At 45.2% G+C, this 19090-nt stretch overlaps 1 protein-coding gene across 1 annotated transcript; it reads right to left on the minus strand.

Annotated features, from left to right (window-relative positions):
* Positions 1–6017: 6017 nt before the first annotated feature.
* On the minus strand, positions 6018–11391 carry LOC123450715. The gene is made up of 4 exons (XM_045127836.1): positions 11334–11391; positions 11211–11290; positions 6772–7965; positions 6018–6071 (listed from the first exon to the last, which is right to left on the minus strand). Exons 1-4 carry the CDS (start codon positions 11389–11391, stop codon positions 6018–6020), a joined length of 1386 nt encoding a protein of 461 aa, XP_044983771.1.
* Between the last annotated feature and the right edge of the window lie 7699 nt (positions 11392–19090).

A 19090-nucleotide genomic window follows, 5' to 3' on the forward strand; every position in this document is an offset into this window, starting at 1 on the left:
GGTCTGCACACTTAAGGTTCGGCGATGTTTTAGTATAGTTGAGTTATATGTGTGGTTACCGAATATTGTTCGGAGTCCCGGATGAGATCACGGACGTCACGAGGGTTTCCGGAATGGTCTGTAAATGAAGATTGATATATAGGATGGTTTCATTTGGTTACCGGAAGGTTTTCGGGCATTACCGGCATTGTACCGGGAGTGACGAATGGATTCCGAAAGTTCACCGGGAGGGGGCAACCCACCCGGAGGAAGCCCAATGGCCTTAGGGTGGCGCACCAGCCCTTAGTGGGCTGGTGGGACAGCCTAAGAGGGCCTTGGCGCTAAGAAAAGAAAAACCAAAGAGAAAGAAAAAAAGGGAGGTGGGAAGGAAGAGAAGGACTCCACTTTCCAATCCTAATTGGAGTAGGATTCCTCCTCTCATCCTTAGCCGGCGCACCCTTGCGGGCTTTTCCCTCAAGGCAAGCCTCCTCCCCCTCCCTCCTATATATAGTGGTGATTTAGGGCTGATTTGAGACAACTTTTGCCACGTGCAACTCAGATCTAGACACCATAGTTCTTCCTCTAGATCATATTTCTGCAGAGCTCGGGCAGAGCCCTGCAGGAGTAGATCGTCACCACCACCGGAGCATCGTCACGCTGCCGGAGAACTCATTTACTTCTCCGTCTTGCTTGCTGGATCAAGAAGGCCGATATCATCGTCGAGTTGTACGTGTGGTGAACGCGGAGGTGCCGTCTGTTCGACGCTAGATCGGAACGGATCATGGGACGGATCGCGGGACGGTTCGTGGGACGGTTTGTGAGGCTGATCGAGGGACGTGAAGACGTTCTACTACATCAACCGCGTTTCTTAACGATTCCTGCTGTGCGATCTACAAGGGTACGTAGATCCAAATCTCCTCTCGTAGATGGACATCACCATGATAGTTCTTCGTGTGCGTAGGAAATTTTTTGTTTTCCGTGCAACGTTCCCCAACAAAATAGAAGTTATTTATCTTTGTTGTCATCTAAGTTTCGCTATGAAAATTATTTTGACAGATACCTCTATAGTTTAGTCGGGTACAAGTTAAACCGGAAGCAATAAAGCATCCTAACATTACTCGAGTACCCACGGGGATAGTAAATATGACTCGAGTTGAGCCAACAAATACCTCATCGCGTCTACCGATTTAAAAATGTCTCCTTTCTCTCAACGAGAGTGGAAACATTTCACTTCCCTGAATATAGAGTATGTGGTGCGTATGTCCACAAGGCACATATCATCTTTCATCAGATTGATTCCCGTAGAAATCTATATATAGACACGGAGATTCTCAATATGAAAATCACTTTGAGATATATAGAATACATACAAATTTATTTGTACCAAAGTGTTGATACAGTATATTGTGATACACAATATATGATGGAAACAATATTTATGTTATTGATACAACATCATGAATGGACATAAGTTATATTAACCACTCAGGAAACTAGAGACTAACCACAGTCTCCAAACATGTCGGTTAAGGCATGTTCAACCACACGTTCTCCGTCCCCATAGGATCCCGTCATCACTGGTGATGTCGGGTTGAAGGTTGAAGTGAGCTTCAAACCTTTGCCCTTGAATTCATTGTATCCCAGGAATTGTTGATACAGAATAGCTAGATGATGAGATTTGAATCTAATGCCTTATGATAAATAAGACAACATTTTTCTGTTAGTAGTGTGATCCTGACTAGAGGTGAATCTAGGATTGCACACATTATCCCACGAGACACAAGAGCGATCATGATGTCCACGGCCCAGATAGGGCAATGGTGGCCATTGAGGGCGAACGCCTCAAATTCTATAGCCATATGTTACCTCTATGGGTAAATTAGAGATGTTGTAATGAACTTAGCAAAATCAATGGGTATTTCCAGATGTTATCTTGAAACCATTAGTGTCAATCTCAAATTGCTAAATATGACACCTTGAAGATAATCTCCAAAATGGAGTAGATCTCTCGGCATCAGGGAGTATAACCTCACGAAATCAGTAGATACTCACTCGTAATGCCTTATGTCATGACTTCAAAAAAAGCGGAAGATCACTTTGTAAGCAATCATAATGTCGAAGACAAAATGTAGGCTTTATGAGTAGTCATCGATAATCTGCGTAGGCAGTAGATCCATATGACTACTTTATGATCCCAAGCATCAATTTGAAAAATCACTTTGAATTTTGCATCTGTATTTGCAAGAAATTGAAAAATCTCAATTGCAAATAGACGTATTAATCTCTACATGTAGCAAACATGAAGATATATACATTCCGGAATACATCATACTCAAGAGAAATACACTACTATTGTAATGAATAGTAATGATGTTGCAAACTTAATGTTCAAGTGAAAAACTTGAATTGTATAGACCTTAAATTAAATGAGATGATCTTGTATCAAGTTGTAAGATAATTCAGCAAAGTGAATTAATATTTTACGAGAAAAAATTAATCCCAATTGCAATTAGGTTGTTTTGCGAGAGAAGAAAATTTTCAATTGCAAATCAGTACTTTAGAGGTACTGAATTTATCGTTGCAAGAGATAAAAATCTCAATTACAAATAATAGATGTAATTAGTTTTAACATGTATCAGCATATTATATGGAATACGCAGTACTCAACTTATTTGCAGTCGTGTCGCTTGTGCATGGCGGTTAGGGATAGTGAAGGTTCTACTTAATTAACACGCGGGTTAATTAAATCTCAACAAGTTTTACACATAGAAGCCTTCGCTGTTTCATGGAGATTGAGGCCTTCGCCACACATACAAGCCTAGCGCTCGAGTTCACCGGTGTCCGCTGGATGCCGCAACAGGCACCGCACCATATCCAGCCGCTGGCTTCCGGGCCGTGTCGGACGACTGCTGGAGGTTAGCTTTACGCATAGACGCCACCCCTGCTTCAAGGAGATTAGGGCCTTCGCCACACCATGCCTAGGGCCGGTGTCCGCTGGATGCCGCAACAGGCACCGCGCCATACCATGGAGGGCCGCGTCCTCCAGCCATGGGCCCGCGCCTGGTGGGTGCTGCCGCAGTCCCAGTGCCGCCCGCAACTTTGGAAGCAAAGGTCAACCGTCGCACGTCAAAACTATAGGGTGGCCGCGCTGAGCGCCGACGGGCTGGGAGCCGACAAGGACATACTGCCGCTGCGCTCGCGCGATATGCCTGGAAGCGTCGAGCCGCCTTGCAGGATGGAACCGTCAGGCCATCATCCACGACTAAGGACGCGCTGCTGGGAGCCACGGTCATGCCCCGCACTGGGAGGCGTCGGTCGTCTTCCGGCTGTAGACGGCGCATGTCTACCGGCTGTCTTCTACCGGCGTGGCGGCACATGCAAGTTCAGCATTGACGAGCCACGGTCATGCCCCGCACTAGGAGGCGTCGGTCGTCTTCCGGCTGTAGACATACCGGCTGTCTTCTACCGGCGTGGCGGCACATGTCTACCGGCTTTCGCAAGTTCAGCATTAACGAGCCACGGTCATGCCCCGCACTGGGAGGCGTTGGTCGTCTTCCGGCTGTAGACATGCGCCGGCGTGGCGGCGCATGTCTACCGGCTGTCTTCTACCGGCGGCGCGGCACATGTCTACCGGTTGTCGCAAGTTCAGCATTGACGAGCCACGGTCATGCCCCGCACTGGGAGGCGTCGGTCGTCTTCCGGTTGTAGACATGCGTGGCGGCGCATGTCTACCGGATGTCTTCTACCGGCGTGGCGGCACATGTCTACCGGCTTTCGCAAGTTCAGCATTAACGAGCCACGGTCATTCCCCGCACTGGGAGGCGTTGGTCGTCTTCCGGCTGTAGACATGCGCCGGCGCGGCGGCGCATGTCTACCGGCTGTCTTCTACCGGCGTGGAGGCACATGTCTACCGGCTGTCTTCTACCGGCGTGGAGGCACATGTCTACCGGCTGTCGCAAGTTCAGCATTGACGAGCCACGGTCATGCCCCACACTAGGAGGCGTTGGTCGTCTTCCAGCTGTAGACATGCGCCGGCGTGGCGGCGCATGTTTACCGGCTGTCTTCTACTCGCGTGGCGGCACATGTCTATCGGCTGTCGCAAGTTCAGCATTGACGAGCCACGGTCATGCCCCGCACTCAGAGGCGTTGGTCGTCTTCCGTCGTGGTGGCGCATGTCTACCGGTTGTCTTCTACCGGCGTGGCGGCACATGTCTACCGGCTGTCGCAAGTTCAGCATTGACGAGCCACGGTCATGCCCCGCACTGGGAGGCGTTGGTCGTCTTCCGCCTGTAGACATGCGCCGGCGTGGCGGCTCATGTCTACCGGTTGTCTTCTACCGGCGTGGCGGCACATGTCTACCGGCTGTCGCAAGTTCAGTATTGACAACCAGTTCAACATTGTCGCTGATGAGGCTCAACACAATTGCTCGGCCAGAGAGCATGCTAATAACTTGTTAAAAGGAAAGAGATTGGATTTTCAGCACCCAGGTGCCTAGACACCCTCTATGAACAGTAACATCAAAACAAATAGAAAAAAATTAAAAAAATCTGAAACTTTGCAAGATCAAAGATGATCAAACTTTCTAGATGCTTGCCACTTTTCATGCCAAAAAAAAACATTTGAGGAGCTCTACACAGGAGAAACATTTTAATACTTCAAATTTTGAGCACTTTTAGCACTGAAATCTGAAACTTGTTTGTACACGTTTATCTACATGATATTTTGCCATGAAAATTTGTAAGAACCTACAAAGTTTGACCATTTTATATGTTCCAAAGTTTCAGATTATTTTATACTTTTTTCTATTTTTTGTATTTTACTGTTCATAAAGGGCTGTTACACCTTTCTCAAAAGGAAAACTAGAGAAGTAATGAAATTGTGTGTCGTCTTTATTGATGATGATGTCTTATATAGGATTACTTATTGATGATGATGTCTTATATAGGATTACACAGGGTGCCTTCAAGGGGCGCCTGTACAAAGGGGCATGAGCAACCGACATGCCAAATGTAACCGCCTTGGTAATTAAGAAAAAGCAAGGATTAACATAATTAATTAAATCTTTACCTAATAATAAAGAGGCTATCGCTTCCGTCGGAAAACCCATCGAGGTGATATTACAAAAAAGCCCTTACTGTTTATGACATTAAACTCGTAGTATATATTAAATATTTTTTTAAATACTCATATCCTTTAAACCGTAACTCCAAATTTAACATATTATACATAAAATTTGATTAGAAAAATATGTAAAATTTAAGTATGATATTATTTTATCTGTTAAACGTTTAATAAAAATACTATCTAGGGTGCAATCTTAATAAATAAGTCATTATTCGTCTTTCTTTCATACCGGTACTCATCCGGGTTGGGGATGAACAGGTCAACAAAATCAGGATTAGAGATGAAACTGAAGGTCACTTGACTGATTCTTTGTACGTATTAAATCTACATGCAAGCCGTGTTAAAAATAGAAGACCTGTGAAATTTTGAACTGCATTTTTGTAGGATAAGACCATCTTTATTTGTATCGTAACTATAAATTCTTAAATTATAGACATTTTTTATAAATTAAAAGCGTGTGCCGTGTGGTATTTCTTTCTCCCGTTGCAACGCATGGGCCCTTTTGCTAGTCCTAACAAAATCAATAACGAATAGAGCCAATTTTTAAGGCAGACCGAGGAAACACAAATCAAAAAACGACAAAAACGAAATCAAAAAACAGGCGTCTGAAATCTAGTCACTACCAAGCTAAAACATACGACGAGTTTACATCATATTCCATATACTGCAGAGGCTTCACAAGTCACTGACTTTAACTACCAACTATAGATAAGGAGCAGATCAAATTTATAGCTAATTGAGAGCACATTCAGGTAAGCAACAACATATATAGTTGAAATTTCCAGATGACATGTTGTGAAGATCTCTAACTACCAACAATAGACAACGACCAGATCAAACTTATAGCTAATTGAAATCACATTCAGGTAAGCAACAATATAGTTGAAATTTCCAGATGACATGTCGTGAAGATCTCATGGGAACACCCTCTTTCCACTTTCCCCTGCCTTTCTTGCTTTCATCTTTCCCTGTCAAAATAGAACGTATGTCAAGCACAATTTTACAAGGAGAGAATGGGTTAATGTTTTGGGCAAAATATAGAGAGGGGGGGTGTACAGCTGCACGCCTGAGGCAAGGAATATGAGTACGCCTGCCTAGTTTGACTTGTCAGTATAGCTCCCAAATTGATTAATGAACACCAATACGGAGACACGATGGGGTTGAATTTAAACAGCCCAAGGCCAATTGAAGGAGGCATTGAATTTAACTAGGTAATGTTGCACTTTTTCACATATTTCATTTCAGACCTTTAGTAGTTTAAGTGTGAAATTGTCTTTCCACGAGTGACATCTTTAAATGGAGTATTCACTTATTGGGCATGTGCCTAAAAGAGTAGTACTATCTATAACAAAATTTCCCTATAAATAGAAGATGTCCTGAAACATCCAAAATACTTGATCCTGAGATGGACACAATTGAGTACTACTGGTAGACAGGGTTATAGTCATTTGGCATTAACCTGCAATTTCATGATTGTTTAATGAACTCCAGTATCTGTGATCTTGTATTCAACATGGAGAGTGAGCCTAATATATTAATTCTCGGAAGAATTCAAATTAATTGGATGTGGGAAACAAGTATTTGAATTTTAACGATTTGTGAACCCATGTATAGTAACAGTAGTATGCAGATGAAACTATAGATTGTTAGCCTAGTTAGTAGTATTACCTGTTGGTCCTCTATGCCCTGTAGGTAAGCACTGCACTCAGTGGCAAGAATTTCACTGCTGAAGAGTTGAAAAGGCATCTCATCTGCACTTTTTGGATGGTGGGAGACTTTGTTATGCTTCATGTCAACACGAATCAAACAATGGCTTTGGAACACCGATTCATGGTCATTTGTCCTGATCACAACAGATCCATGGTCATCTGTCCTGATCACGTCAGCGAAGAACAGGTAGACAACGTCTTCTTCATCCACGCTCAGCACCGGGAAGGACGGCAAGACCTCCGGCAAGCCCAACGAGTGGTGGCTCTCGCTTGCCCAAATGTCCTTGACATGGTACACATTGCATTTCGTCCAGGTGCAGAGATCCAGCGAGAGCATCCAGATGGTCAGTGTTACTTGTTTTCCATGCCGCTCGCCATAGCCATCCATGGTGACGAGTTTGATGATCCCACCAATACTGGCAATGTAACGGAACTGCTCCGGCTGCAGTGGCCACTTCCGTCTGAACGTTTGGTCACGGTCATAGGTCGGGCACTCTCGGGGCAGAGGAACGAAGCGAAACTCTGGGCGGACGCCGTGCTGAAGCAGAGCGTCCAGATTACAGATGAGCACGCCTTTAAGCAAATCCACCCAGCAGAAACTAGAGCCTCGATAGGAGAAGCACATGTCTGCCCTGAAGGACAGGTCGGGAGGAAGGCTCGCCACCTTGATGACCCATTCCGCGGTGGACGACTGCCACGTGTAGAGTGCGGCTTCACTACGGTCAGAGTCTGTTACCTTGGTGAGCTCGACAAGAACGTATGCTCCATCCTCGAGGCTCATGATGGCGGCTCCCATCCCGACGTCGGCACGGTCGTACTCATAGGGGGGCTGTGGGATCGTCGAGAGGGAATTCTTACTGGCGTCGTAGATCAGGTAGCCTCCTTTTGAATTGGTGCCGGGGCGGTAAGGACCGGCCAAGAGGGCGAGCAGATTCTTGTCCCCGGGGTGGACCTCGCCGGCCGCAGTATGCGGAGGGAGGACAGCTCCGGTGGATTGGCGAAGCGGGCATCTGGTTTCAAGATCCGCATGTAGGCGAGGATGGCGTCTCTTCTGTTTCGCTCGCCGATCAAGGAATCCCCTCCTGTTTCGCTCGCATCGTGCTCCAAGAAAATCCTTCGCTTGAGCAAGACCCAGCTGGTAGGGGCCATGAGGCTAGGGTTGCGTCGAGAAAACAGGTTTCGGTCGAGGAAGGAGAGTCGACTAGATCTAGGTTTTCTTCACGGCAACCTCTCCGGGCAGGAAGCCCTCGACCCCCTTTAGATCTTGTTGGGTTTTTTAAAAATTGAAAGGATTTGAAGAGGATTGGAAGGGACTAGCAAAAGGGCTCGTGCGTTGCAACGGGAGAAAAAAATACCACACGCTTCTAGTCTTTTTATAATCATTTTGATTTATTAAAATAATAAACTAACTAACTAATGTAGTCAGTCATATCCTATTTTGTTGAGAAATCAACCCATCCATTGTTAATTACACCATGATGAGAAATTGAGTGGGACAAGCAAAGCAAAACAAAGAGGCTACGTGAATCGATCAATGGACTGTTATCTTATTTCACTCATGGGGTAGAGAATGTGGGATCAAATGACAAACTGAAGGTGGTGTTTCATTCTCTGTCTCTACAACAATACAATCTTACATTCAATACATTCATTCATCAGCAAACAAATCCCCACAAAACAAAATTTCTTGCCGGTGCTTGGCACACGGTTGGAGGCATGGGGAGGGGATCTCACCAGATGATGAGTTCCTGCCGGAGGAGGGAATACGATGAGGAGAGCAAGCGTTAGGCGCCTCTATCTGGCCATAAGGAGTCGCCGTTGCCGCGCCATAACCTCGGAGTTCCCCGTGTGAGCCATGGAGGCCCGCCTCCACCTGTAAGTACTTCGCTCCGTCGCGCCGCCGCCGTTCTGCATCGAGCAGACGCATCATCCCCAGTCACTGTAGCGGTCGCGTTGATTTGATCCAGAAGCTGTGCTCGAGCGCCGAAACGGGGGCAGCAAGCGGGCATAGGTACGGCCGCGGAGGCAGATGGGTTGAGATCGATAACAGTGATGGTTGAGGTCAGTCGCGGCGGCGAGTGGTGTGGCAGCGGCCTGGGCACACGCCAGGGTGGACCAGGGTCGACGCGATGCGCTCGAGCGCCGCAACGGGGGCAGTGAGCGGGGAGAGGTACGACCGCAGAGGCGGGTCGGTTGAGATTGGCAGCGGTGGCGGTTGAGGTCGGCCGCGGCGGCGAGTGGTGTGGCGGCTGCCTGGGCACAGACCAGGATGGCCCAGGGTCGACGGGAGGAGGCGATGCGTACGGGTATAATTTTTGCAGCGAATCGTTTTTTCCTTTTGCATTACAGATAAATGATGGAGCGCGGGTTGAATAATAAAAATTACACGGGCTTTTTTTATAAAAATGTCGCGGTGGGTTTTCCGATGGAAGCAATAGCCTCCTTATTATTAGGTATAGATTAAATCTTATGCAAGTCAAATTTCACCTCAATCCTCTCCAATCTCCTCCTTGACGGGATTAATCGAACAAGCCCTCAAGGCCTTGTTTGGCACAGAGAGATTGAGGGGGGATTTAGTGGATTTTTTTCCGTTGGGCTTAAAAGCCCCTAAAATCCCAAGAAGAACGTTTGATACACCGGGTCTGAACCGGTCCAGCCTCAAATATCACGTCACATCCTCCCCAATCCACGGGGCTTTCCAGCATCGAGGGGTACCTCGCGCGAGAGGAAGACGAGGGGCAGACGCAAGAACCACGCGTCGTCGCCGCCGCCTCCACCTCTGTCGTCGTTGTCATCACCGGGCGCCTGCTTCCTCTTCTTTCTAGGGCAAACTGGCCTTCTTCCCCAAGGTACACCGCCCCTCTCCTCCCCTCCCACTCCCCTCCACTCCATCTCCATCTAGGGTTTCTCAATATTGGAGTCAGTGGTTGGTCCGCCGTTCGCCTCGTCATCCTCGGCAAGCTCATCAAGCACACCGTCACCGAGAGCCACCATCGGCTCCTCTTCCCTTTCCAGCACCTCCGGCGTGAGAGGCCCTTCCTGTTGTTCCTCTGCCCGCTTCCCCGTCACATTCCTCCTTCTCTTGTTTGATTAATTAGTCACTGCTAGATCTGGACTACTATTCAAGACATCTCCAACCCTTTTTTTGATGCCATTTATGTGTGCCTTAAAATTATACATGTAGATGCTCAAGTAGGATCCCTACCTTTCAGTATTGGTATTATTAACATATATAGTATGTATGATAACAAAGTAAAAAAATACAGCCAACCATTTTGTGTTAGACATTGATAACTGGATGTAGTGCAAAAATGTGACGGGAGAATCATTGTGATGCACATAAGTTTCATTGGTATATCATCAGTCTGATTAATTGTGACACTATGTGCTAAAAATATAGAATTGTTTAGTAGTAGCTTCATTTTCAAATATGTAAGAAAGTAATTTCAAATGGACACTACCTGCTACCTTTTACATCTACATTTTCCATGCATGTTTATTTATTCATTTGTATATGTTGTTGTTATTCACTCGTCACACTAGCTGCATCATGCTCTTCTTGTAGTTTTATTTTTGTTATGAGAACTTCATCCATGTTGTGCATGATCTTCTAATCTTATTTTCGTTAGTATCATACTTGTAAGCGCTTATAGTCTTATTATTTCTTAATTCCTTAGAGTCAAAATGAATTAACAGAGCCTTGAGAGAATTAGGAAGAGGAGGGAAGAGGATGAAGATGACATGATCTTCTTTATTTGGCCAACACTGTACCAGATCCTTAGTAGGATCGACAAAAATCAGCAACATAGCTCTATCATGTATGGCAAGAGGCGTGTTAATGAAATCCTTCAAGGTCATGTCAAGAATTGTGTGGTAGCTTTTAGGATGGAGCCCCATATCTTCAAAGTGCTAGCATCATATCTTAGAAGGGAAAATTTGATGAAGGACGAGACAATCAAGGTGGAGGAGAAATTAGGCTTTTTCCTTTACATGTTGTCTCACAACGCGTCTTTTGAAGATCTACAATTAGAATACCAACATAGCGGGTGGACCTTCCATGAATACATCAAGTCTTCCTTCGACATCGTCCCGACTCTATCTTGTCGATTTTTAAAGCATCAAAGCATAGATGAACCTCATCCAAAGATTGCTGGAGATCCAAGATTCTTCCCATACTTTGAGGTTTTCACCTCGACACTTTCACTTCTTGTCTTATCTATATCTTCAGATTTTGGATATTGACTTGCAATCAATCTATTCATAGAATTGCATAGGCGCCATCGATGGAACTCATGTTCCTATGACTGTAATACCTCACAAAGCCGCTCCTTTTCGGAATAGGAAGGGAACTCTCAGCCAAAATGTCATGGTTGCATGTGACTTTGACCTAAACTTCACATTCATCTCATGTGGTTGGGAGGGGTCGGCTAAAGATGCTAGAGTGCTCCAGTCGGCCTTGAACCGCGGCTTCAAAGTACCTGAAGGAAAGTTCTATTCGGTTGATGGTGGTTATGCAAATACCACATCTTTCCTTGCACCGTATCGGGCTGTACGGTATCACCTCAAGGAGTTTGGGCATGGGCGCCATCGACCACAGAACTACAAGGAGTTATTCAATCTTCGGCATGCCGTGTTGTGCAACCATGTGGAAAGGGCCATAGGAATTCTTAAGAAGCGTTTTCCAATTCTTCGCGTTGGTACATTCCATCAAATCAAAAACCAAGTCAAGATCCCAGCAGTTGCAACCGTCTTTCATAATATCATCAGGATGCATAAGGGCAATGAAAATTGGCTTGATAATCAACCCAATAACATACCTCCCACTGAATTTATTGACCTTCCAGATGATAATGATCACCAACACGTTAGCAACCAAGAGAATAACATCACAGGCGACAACTTGAGGGACGAGATTGCTAGGAGGATGTGGGATGATTTTCAACTTGACTAGCTAGTGACTTATAGTAATGAACTCTTTTGTTATGTTCTTCATGTTGTAATGATCTCTTTTGTTATGTTTGTCATGTAATAGTGAACCCTTTGTTATGAATATTTCAATGACGTAATATTGATTCTAGCTTGATGATCCATTGATAATAGGTTGCGTTTCTGCATGTCAATAATGAGCGCTTTGTTATGTTTGACATTTATGATGCTCTTTGTTATCATGTAATAATGAGCTCTTTGTTATATTACATGTTCATCATGTAAGATATGTATGCTAAATGTTCTCCTAAGTTCAACTTGACGCAAAGGAAAGGGTTGCAGAAAAAACTTCACCAAAGGCAATGAAAAGGGTTGCTTCACCATGAGGTATTTTCCATATTACCTGTGTCTCAACTTGTATCTTTTGAAACATATCTTTTTCATCCACACTTCTTTAATACTTGTGCTTGTGTAGTTGAGAAGCCAAGGGCCCAATGGAACCGAGGACTTGAGAAGTCTTTGGTGGATTTGCTTCACGAGCATGATGATCCTTGCTCTAGAGGTGACAATGGCTGGGGAAGTGAAACATGGAACCAGATAGTCAAGCTATTCAATTCTAGGAACGGTGTGAACTTTACTAAGAATCAGATTCAAGAGAAGGAGAAAGAAATGAAAAGGGACTACAGGGCTCTAAAGGAGGCTAGAAGACAAAGCGGTGTTAGCTGGGATGATGTTAGATGCACAATAATTGCCGATGCAAACCTTTGGAAAAATATGATCCAAGTAAGTTATTTTACCAATATTGCAATGATAGCTCCATGCTTGAAGTTGGTATTATTCTGGTATTAATCATTTTCACTATTCTTGTTTGTAGACATGGAAAAGAATTAGAAAATTCAGGAGAGGATCTTTCCCCCTATATGACAGACTAGGCGACTTATATGATGGTAAGCATAGTTTGAAGAGAAAGAGATCCCCACTATGTTTTGATAAATATTTATTCTCAAGCATGTTATTCTTTCAGAATTTAATGCTTCTCAGTATGTGCTTTGTGCAAGCCATACAGCTGAAGGAAATTACAATTTCATATCTTCTGAACCATCACAGCAAGTTGGGTTGTCACACGTACCAGGTATTAGCCAAGTGGAGGATGACACTTAAGAAGAGCAGGTAGAAGAGGTAGATGCTGATGAATTGCAGATCCTGGAGGAAGAGGATATTGCTGCTGCTAGAGTTGGTGAAAAGAGGGTTGCACCCGCTGATCCTGTAGGAACTGATGAACAAGTTAGTGAAAAGAGGGTTCCGGGTGCTGGTACTGCTGCAAAAATGAAGCCTCGGAAGGAGGCAAAGAAGCCAAAGAAGACTGGAGATGCGATGGTGGAAGTGATGCAGCAGTACATGAACATAAATAAGAAACAAGCGGAGGATGAAATCGCACTGCTGACAAAAGAGAGTGCTGGATCAACAAATGGGCTTGAATTCTCCATCAGCAGGTGCATTTCTCTAGTGCACAAGATGGGAGACATCGCACGCCATGAGAGAGCCAGAGCATATAAGGTGTTCAAAAATGTTGAGAACCGTGAAACCTTCATCACTTCCGCTTCCGAGGATGAAGCGAGTGCAGTCGAGTGGCTTCGGAGCGAAATGTATGAGTTGGCTACCTAGAAGAGGTAAACTTTCTTGGAACTTGAGTAGATAGCCATAGCAACTTTTATCTATATTTGGATTATTTCATAATGTTATTTCTTGCTTGGTTTGGTTCTTGAATATTGCTTGATATGGTTCCAGATTTTGGGGGTTCATTCATTGCCTAGTTCATGGCCTTTCCGGTTACTTTGAGATTTGTGTGCTTAATTCATTATACTCCCTCTATTTCATAATGTAAGATGTTTTTTTTTGCATTAGTCTAGTGTCAAAAAGCATATTATATTATGAAATGGAGGGAGTGGTTTCTAATGTATACTATCTGAAACTTGCGATTACATAACAGAAACATGTGATGTGAGACCATCGGTGATTTCTCACTCTATGTAGATTTTGATCTGCATGCAACTACGTGCTACTTAGTGTTAAAAACATTCTTATATTATTGACAGAAGATACAGTGTTAAAAATCCGCTTATATTATAAAATAGAGGTAGTGTAAGTTAATGCAACAACACTAGTAGTCTTAGTTTGCACACTGAAGTTTTGTGAGCATGTTGGCACAGGCTGAACGTGAACCTTTTCTTCAGTTTGCACATGGATGCTATTTTCTGGTTATTGTTTTGTTATCTTTTTTATTGTGGAACTCAATCGCAGGTTTTGGGTCGCATGTTGAGAAAAACAAATGTTGGCAGAGCCAAAAGGCTATTACCAAACAAGTTATTAATGCTAAGCATTAGTTGTGCGTATTGATCTTTGCCCTGCTTTGCATTTCGCTAGGGAGCACGTGCTATGCTAGGCAACATGTTTTACCATTGCTTTGTTCCTATGCACCCGATATTTATGTAAGTTTTACTAAATCTATTAATGCACAACCCTTTTCTTTGTTTATGTAGGTGTGTCCCTTTAGCCTTCATGTTCATGAGTTTAGAAGATCACGACGATTCTTTTTCTTTGATTGAAGTTCCACCCCGTATGCACTGCTTCCATACTCGACTTGTTGAATTGTTTGCTGCGAACAACATTCGATGCATTTTTAGAGTTTCATATGTGAATTCATGTGTCTGTGAGAACCAACCCGCCCCCGCGTCGTCCCCTCGCATTGGCACTCAAAATGATGATCAATTCTTTTATGAACTGTTATGATGTCATGATCTCTTTCTTTAGCCCAGATGAGATATTCTTGGTTTATTTGATTCAAAGGTGTGCAAAAATGATGGTGATGCTTGTTGGAAATATGCCCTAGAGGCAATAATAAATTAGTTATTATTATATTTCCTTATTCATGATAATCGTTTATTATCCATGCTATAATTGTAGTTATTGGTAACTCAAATACACGTGTGGATACATAGACAACACACTGTCCCTAGTAAGCCTCTAGTTGACTAGCTCGTTGATCAAAAATGATTAAGTTTTCCTAGCCATAGACAAGTGTTGTCACTTGATAACGGGATCACATCATTAGGAGAATGATGTGATGGACAAGACCCTATGAACGTAGCATATGATCGTGTCAGTTTATTGCTACTGTTTTCTGCATGTCAATGTATCTGTTCCTATGACCATGAGATCATGCAAATCCCGGACACCGGAGGAATACTTCGCGTGTATCAAACGTCACAACATAACTGGGTGACTATAAAGGTGCTCTACAGGTATCTCCGAAGGTGTCTGTTGGGTTGGCATGGATCAAGACTGGGATTTGTCACTCCGTATGACGGAGAGGTATCTCGGGGCCCACTCGGTAATACAACATCACAATAAGCCTTGCAAGCAATGTGACTAAGGAGTTAGCCACGGGATCTTGTATTACTGAACGAGTAAAGATACTTGCCGGTAACGAGATTGAACTAGGTATGGAGATACCGACGATCGAATCTCGAGCAAGTAACATACCAAAGGATAAAGGGAACAACATACGGGATTAACTGAATCCTTGACATGGACGTTCAACCGATAAAGATCTTCGTAGAATATGTAGGAGAAAATATGGGCATCCAGGTCCCGCTATTGGTTATTGACTGGAGAATGTCTCAGGTCATGTCTGCATAGTTCTCGAACCCGCAGGGTGTGCACACTTAAGGTTCAGTGACGTTTTGATATAGTTGAGTTATAGATTTTGGTGACCAAAGGTTGTTTGGAGTCCCGGATGAGATACATGACATCACGAGGAGCTCCGGAATGGTTCCGAGATAAAGATTGATATATAGGAAGTCCTCTTTTGGTCATCGGAAAAGTTGCGGGCTCATCGGTAGTGTACCAGGAGTGTCGGGAGGGTACCGGGGGACCACGGGAGGGGTGTGACGACCCAAGGTCTTCATGGACTGTGACAGGAGGTGGACCAGCCCTTGGTGGGATGTTCGAAGCCTCCCCTAAGGGCCTATGCGGCTGGAGTGCAGGGATAAGGCAAAAAACCCAAAGGTGGAAAAGGTGGAAAGGGTTTCCAAGTGGAGAGGAGGAATCCTACTCCTGGTAGGATTGGAGTAGGACTCCTCCACCTCCAATTTCGGCCAAACCTTGAGGGTTTTAGGCTGCCTCCTCCCCTCCTCCTATATATACTAGAGGTGTTGAGAGTTTTTGAGACACAACAAATCAGCCACGTGTTATCCTCTCTCTAGATATGTTTCTCCTCTAGTCTAGTTTCAGCGGTGCTTAGGCGAAGCCCTGCTGGAATAGTTCCACCACCACGCCGCCATGTTGAAGAACTCATCTACCTCTCCGCCCCTCTTGCTGTATCAAGAAAGCGGGGATCATCATCGAGCTATATGTGTGCTGAACGCGGAGGTGTCTTCCATTCGGCACTAGATCGAGATGGATCGTGATGGGATCGCGGGACGGATCGTGATGAGATCGTGGGACGGGCTGCGATTTGGATCGCAAAGATGTTCCACTACATCAACCTCATTATATACGCTTCCACTTAGCGATCTACAAGGGTATGTAGATGAATTCTCCCCTCTCGTAAATGATCATCACCATGGATAGACATTGCGTGTGCTTAGGAAAATTTTTGTTTCCCATGCGACATTCCCTAACAATGTTGCTGCAATGAACTATTGTAATGGACAACTGTCATAATTATCTTTATTTAGCCCAGATCTGAATGATGGTTGTGTTATAAACTGCTTGTTAAAATTGTTGTGTTGCTATTGTTGTTGGTGTGATAAAAACCACATTTTTATTCTGTTGTGCATCCAAAGGCTCCCCAGCCAAACAACAATTTTATGTGCTTGGGAATATTGGGGTTGGGGGTGGTAGGGAATGTAGTGGATTGGAGGGAATTGGTGAAGGGGAGGGGTTCACCAAATCCCTCGAAATCCCCAGCCCCTTTGGGGCTTGAAAACCTCTAGCGCCAAACAAGGCCTCAGGGGAGTGGCTCACTCGGTCGCCGTCGTCACAACCGCAGGCCAAGCCCCAATCTGCGTCGGGGTAATGAGGGCGGCGACTACAGGGCCCCGAACTTCAACGACCGGTCTATCATCACACAACACATGATTGATCGATCGCGAGCTGGCCGGGGAGTGTCCGGCCTCGAGTGCTTCGGCCGACACATCCGAGAGGCTGAAATCCCCTCCAACTACCGGTTGGCAATGGGGATCGGTAAATTGAACGGCGAGTCGAAGCGAGAGACCTAGCTGGGAGACTACTGAGTGGCCGTCAAGATTAGCGGCGACGACGACTACGTTTCTATGAGACAGTTGCCCCTCATGTTGGAGGGGTCCGCGAGGGCGTGGCTCAACCAACTGCCCTCCAGCAGCATCCACGGGTGGGGGGGTCTTGTCCGAGTGTTCTTCAAGACCTTCGAGGGCACATACTAGCGCCCAGGCGGCCTGTCGGAGCTCCGGCATTGTGTCCAGAAGAGCAATGAGACTCTCAGGTAGTACATCCAGTGGTGGACCACACTCCACAACACCGTTGAGAACGTCACCGAGCACCAGGTCGTGTGTGCTTTCAAAGCGGGCACTCGATATCGAGAGCTCAGCCTTAAGTTTGGCTGATCAGGGGACCTGTCCCACGGTAGGGCCATGGAGATCGCCAATCGGTACATGAATGGTGAAGAAGAAGACCACCTCCACAGCGGCAAATGCCGAGCGAGCGATACGCCTCAGTTGGGTAACGCTAGGAGGAAGCAAAAGCGTAAAGGCGACCCATCAGGTAAAGCCAAAGTAGCTGTTGTACTAGGAAAAGACTAAAACAAATCCAAAAATAAGAAGGACTAGGCTGGCAAAAAGAAAGCCAAGTAAAAGAGCAGCCTATTGGACCAGCCATGTCCAATTCATTCTCGCAAAGACGAGGAGGGGGAGACTACTCCTGCCAAGCACACACCTCACAAATGTCGTCTGCTCCAGACAAAGATGGGCGGAGAGCCGTCCGGGGACAAGGAGGATGAGGACGACCCTGCAGATGCCTCCGGGTATCCCAACATTCAGGCGACCCTCATGATCTTCGTGGACGTCGAGAGCAAGAGACGATTAAAAGTTATCAATCAGGAGGTGCACATGGCAGCCCGAGCTGTAACAAAGTACCTCGACTGGGCTCAGACGCACGTCACCTTTGACCAATCGGACCACCTTGCCAACATAGCCACCCTCGGGATGCACGCGTTGGTGGTCGATCCGACAGTCAACGGGTTCCAACTGCAGAAAGTCCTCATGGACGGAGGCAGCGGCCTCAACATCATCTACGTGGACAATCTCAAGGCCATGGACATCTCGTTGTCTTGGCTGAGCAGGAGTAACAAGCAGTTCCATGGGGTCATCCTGGGAAGAAAGCTGACTTACTCGGACAGATAACTCTGAGCGTTGTATTCGGCAGCGAGAAAAAAATTCACAAGGAAATGTTGACCTTCCAGGTGGTCGATTTTGACAGTGCCTATCACGCCATCTTGGGAAGACCCGCCTACACAAGTTTCATGGCACGCCCATGCTACGTGTATCTTAAACTTAAGATGCCAGGGCCGAAAGGCGTGATCACGGTGACTAGCAATCGTAAGGTTGCTGAAGAGTGCCTCCAGCAAGGCTCTAGGATCGCCAACGAACAGGTCCTCACAGCCGAGCTTGATGGGTACAAGAAGGCGATGGACACCGCAGATATGCTCAAGTCGAAGTGGCCAGCTACTGAATCCGCCTTTCAGTCAGCCGGCGAGACAAAGCAGGTTCACGTCCACCCTAACGATCAGAGTGTTGTTGCGACCAACATCTCCACCTCACTTGGAGAGTAGGAAATTGTTATACTAATCTCGTGTAAAAAATTCAGACACTTTTGGCGTTTGTATGATTTTTAGGATTTTTTCTACTGGACGCAAAAGTTTTTGTTTTTCAACAGGATTAAAGCAACTAACAACCCACATGATCCCATAAGCTTTACTTGGCACAAACACTAAATAAAACACAAAAAACACAATTATAATAGTAGCATAATTTTGCAAACACTCAAGAACAGAAATCAAAAGTAAAAATAAATTATATTCATTAGGTTGCCCCCCAACAAGCATTGTCATTTTAAGCCCCTAGCTAGGCATATAGCATAGATTTTAAGTATTTTCAGCTTTAGTGATTGATCCATAGGCTGCCCTCATGATTGATTCATATGGTAACTTGATTTTAGTTCTAGGGAAGTGTTCCATGCATTTTCTTAGTGGGAACTGAAATTTAATATTCCCTTCATTCATATCAATCACAGCCCCTATAGTACGCAAGAACGGT

The sequence above is a fragment of the Hordeum vulgare genome, chromosome 4H (genome assembly GCF_904849725.1).
Source record: "Hordeum vulgare subsp. vulgare chromosome 4H, MorexV3_pseudomolecules_assembly, whole genome shotgun sequence".
In the NCBI taxonomy this organism is placed as follows: Eukaryota; Viridiplantae; Streptophyta; class Magnoliopsida; order Poales; family Poaceae; genus Hordeum; species Hordeum vulgare.

Excerpts from the sequence above, each read along its gene's own strand:
- LOC123450715 (XM_045127836.1), bottom strand. The coding sequence starts at position 11,391 with ATGCCCAAACTCCTTGAGGTGATACCGTACAGCCCGATACGGTGCAAG. Across the intron at positions 11,291-11,333 it reads ACGGTGCAAGGAAAGATGTG|GTACTTTGAAGCCGCGGTTC; the intron begins GTATTTGCATAA and ends ACTTTCCTTCAG. Across the intron at positions 6,072-6,771 it reads AGGGCATAGAGGACCAACAG|GGAAAGATGAAAGCAAGAAA; the intron begins GTAATACTACTA and ends CTATTTTGACAG.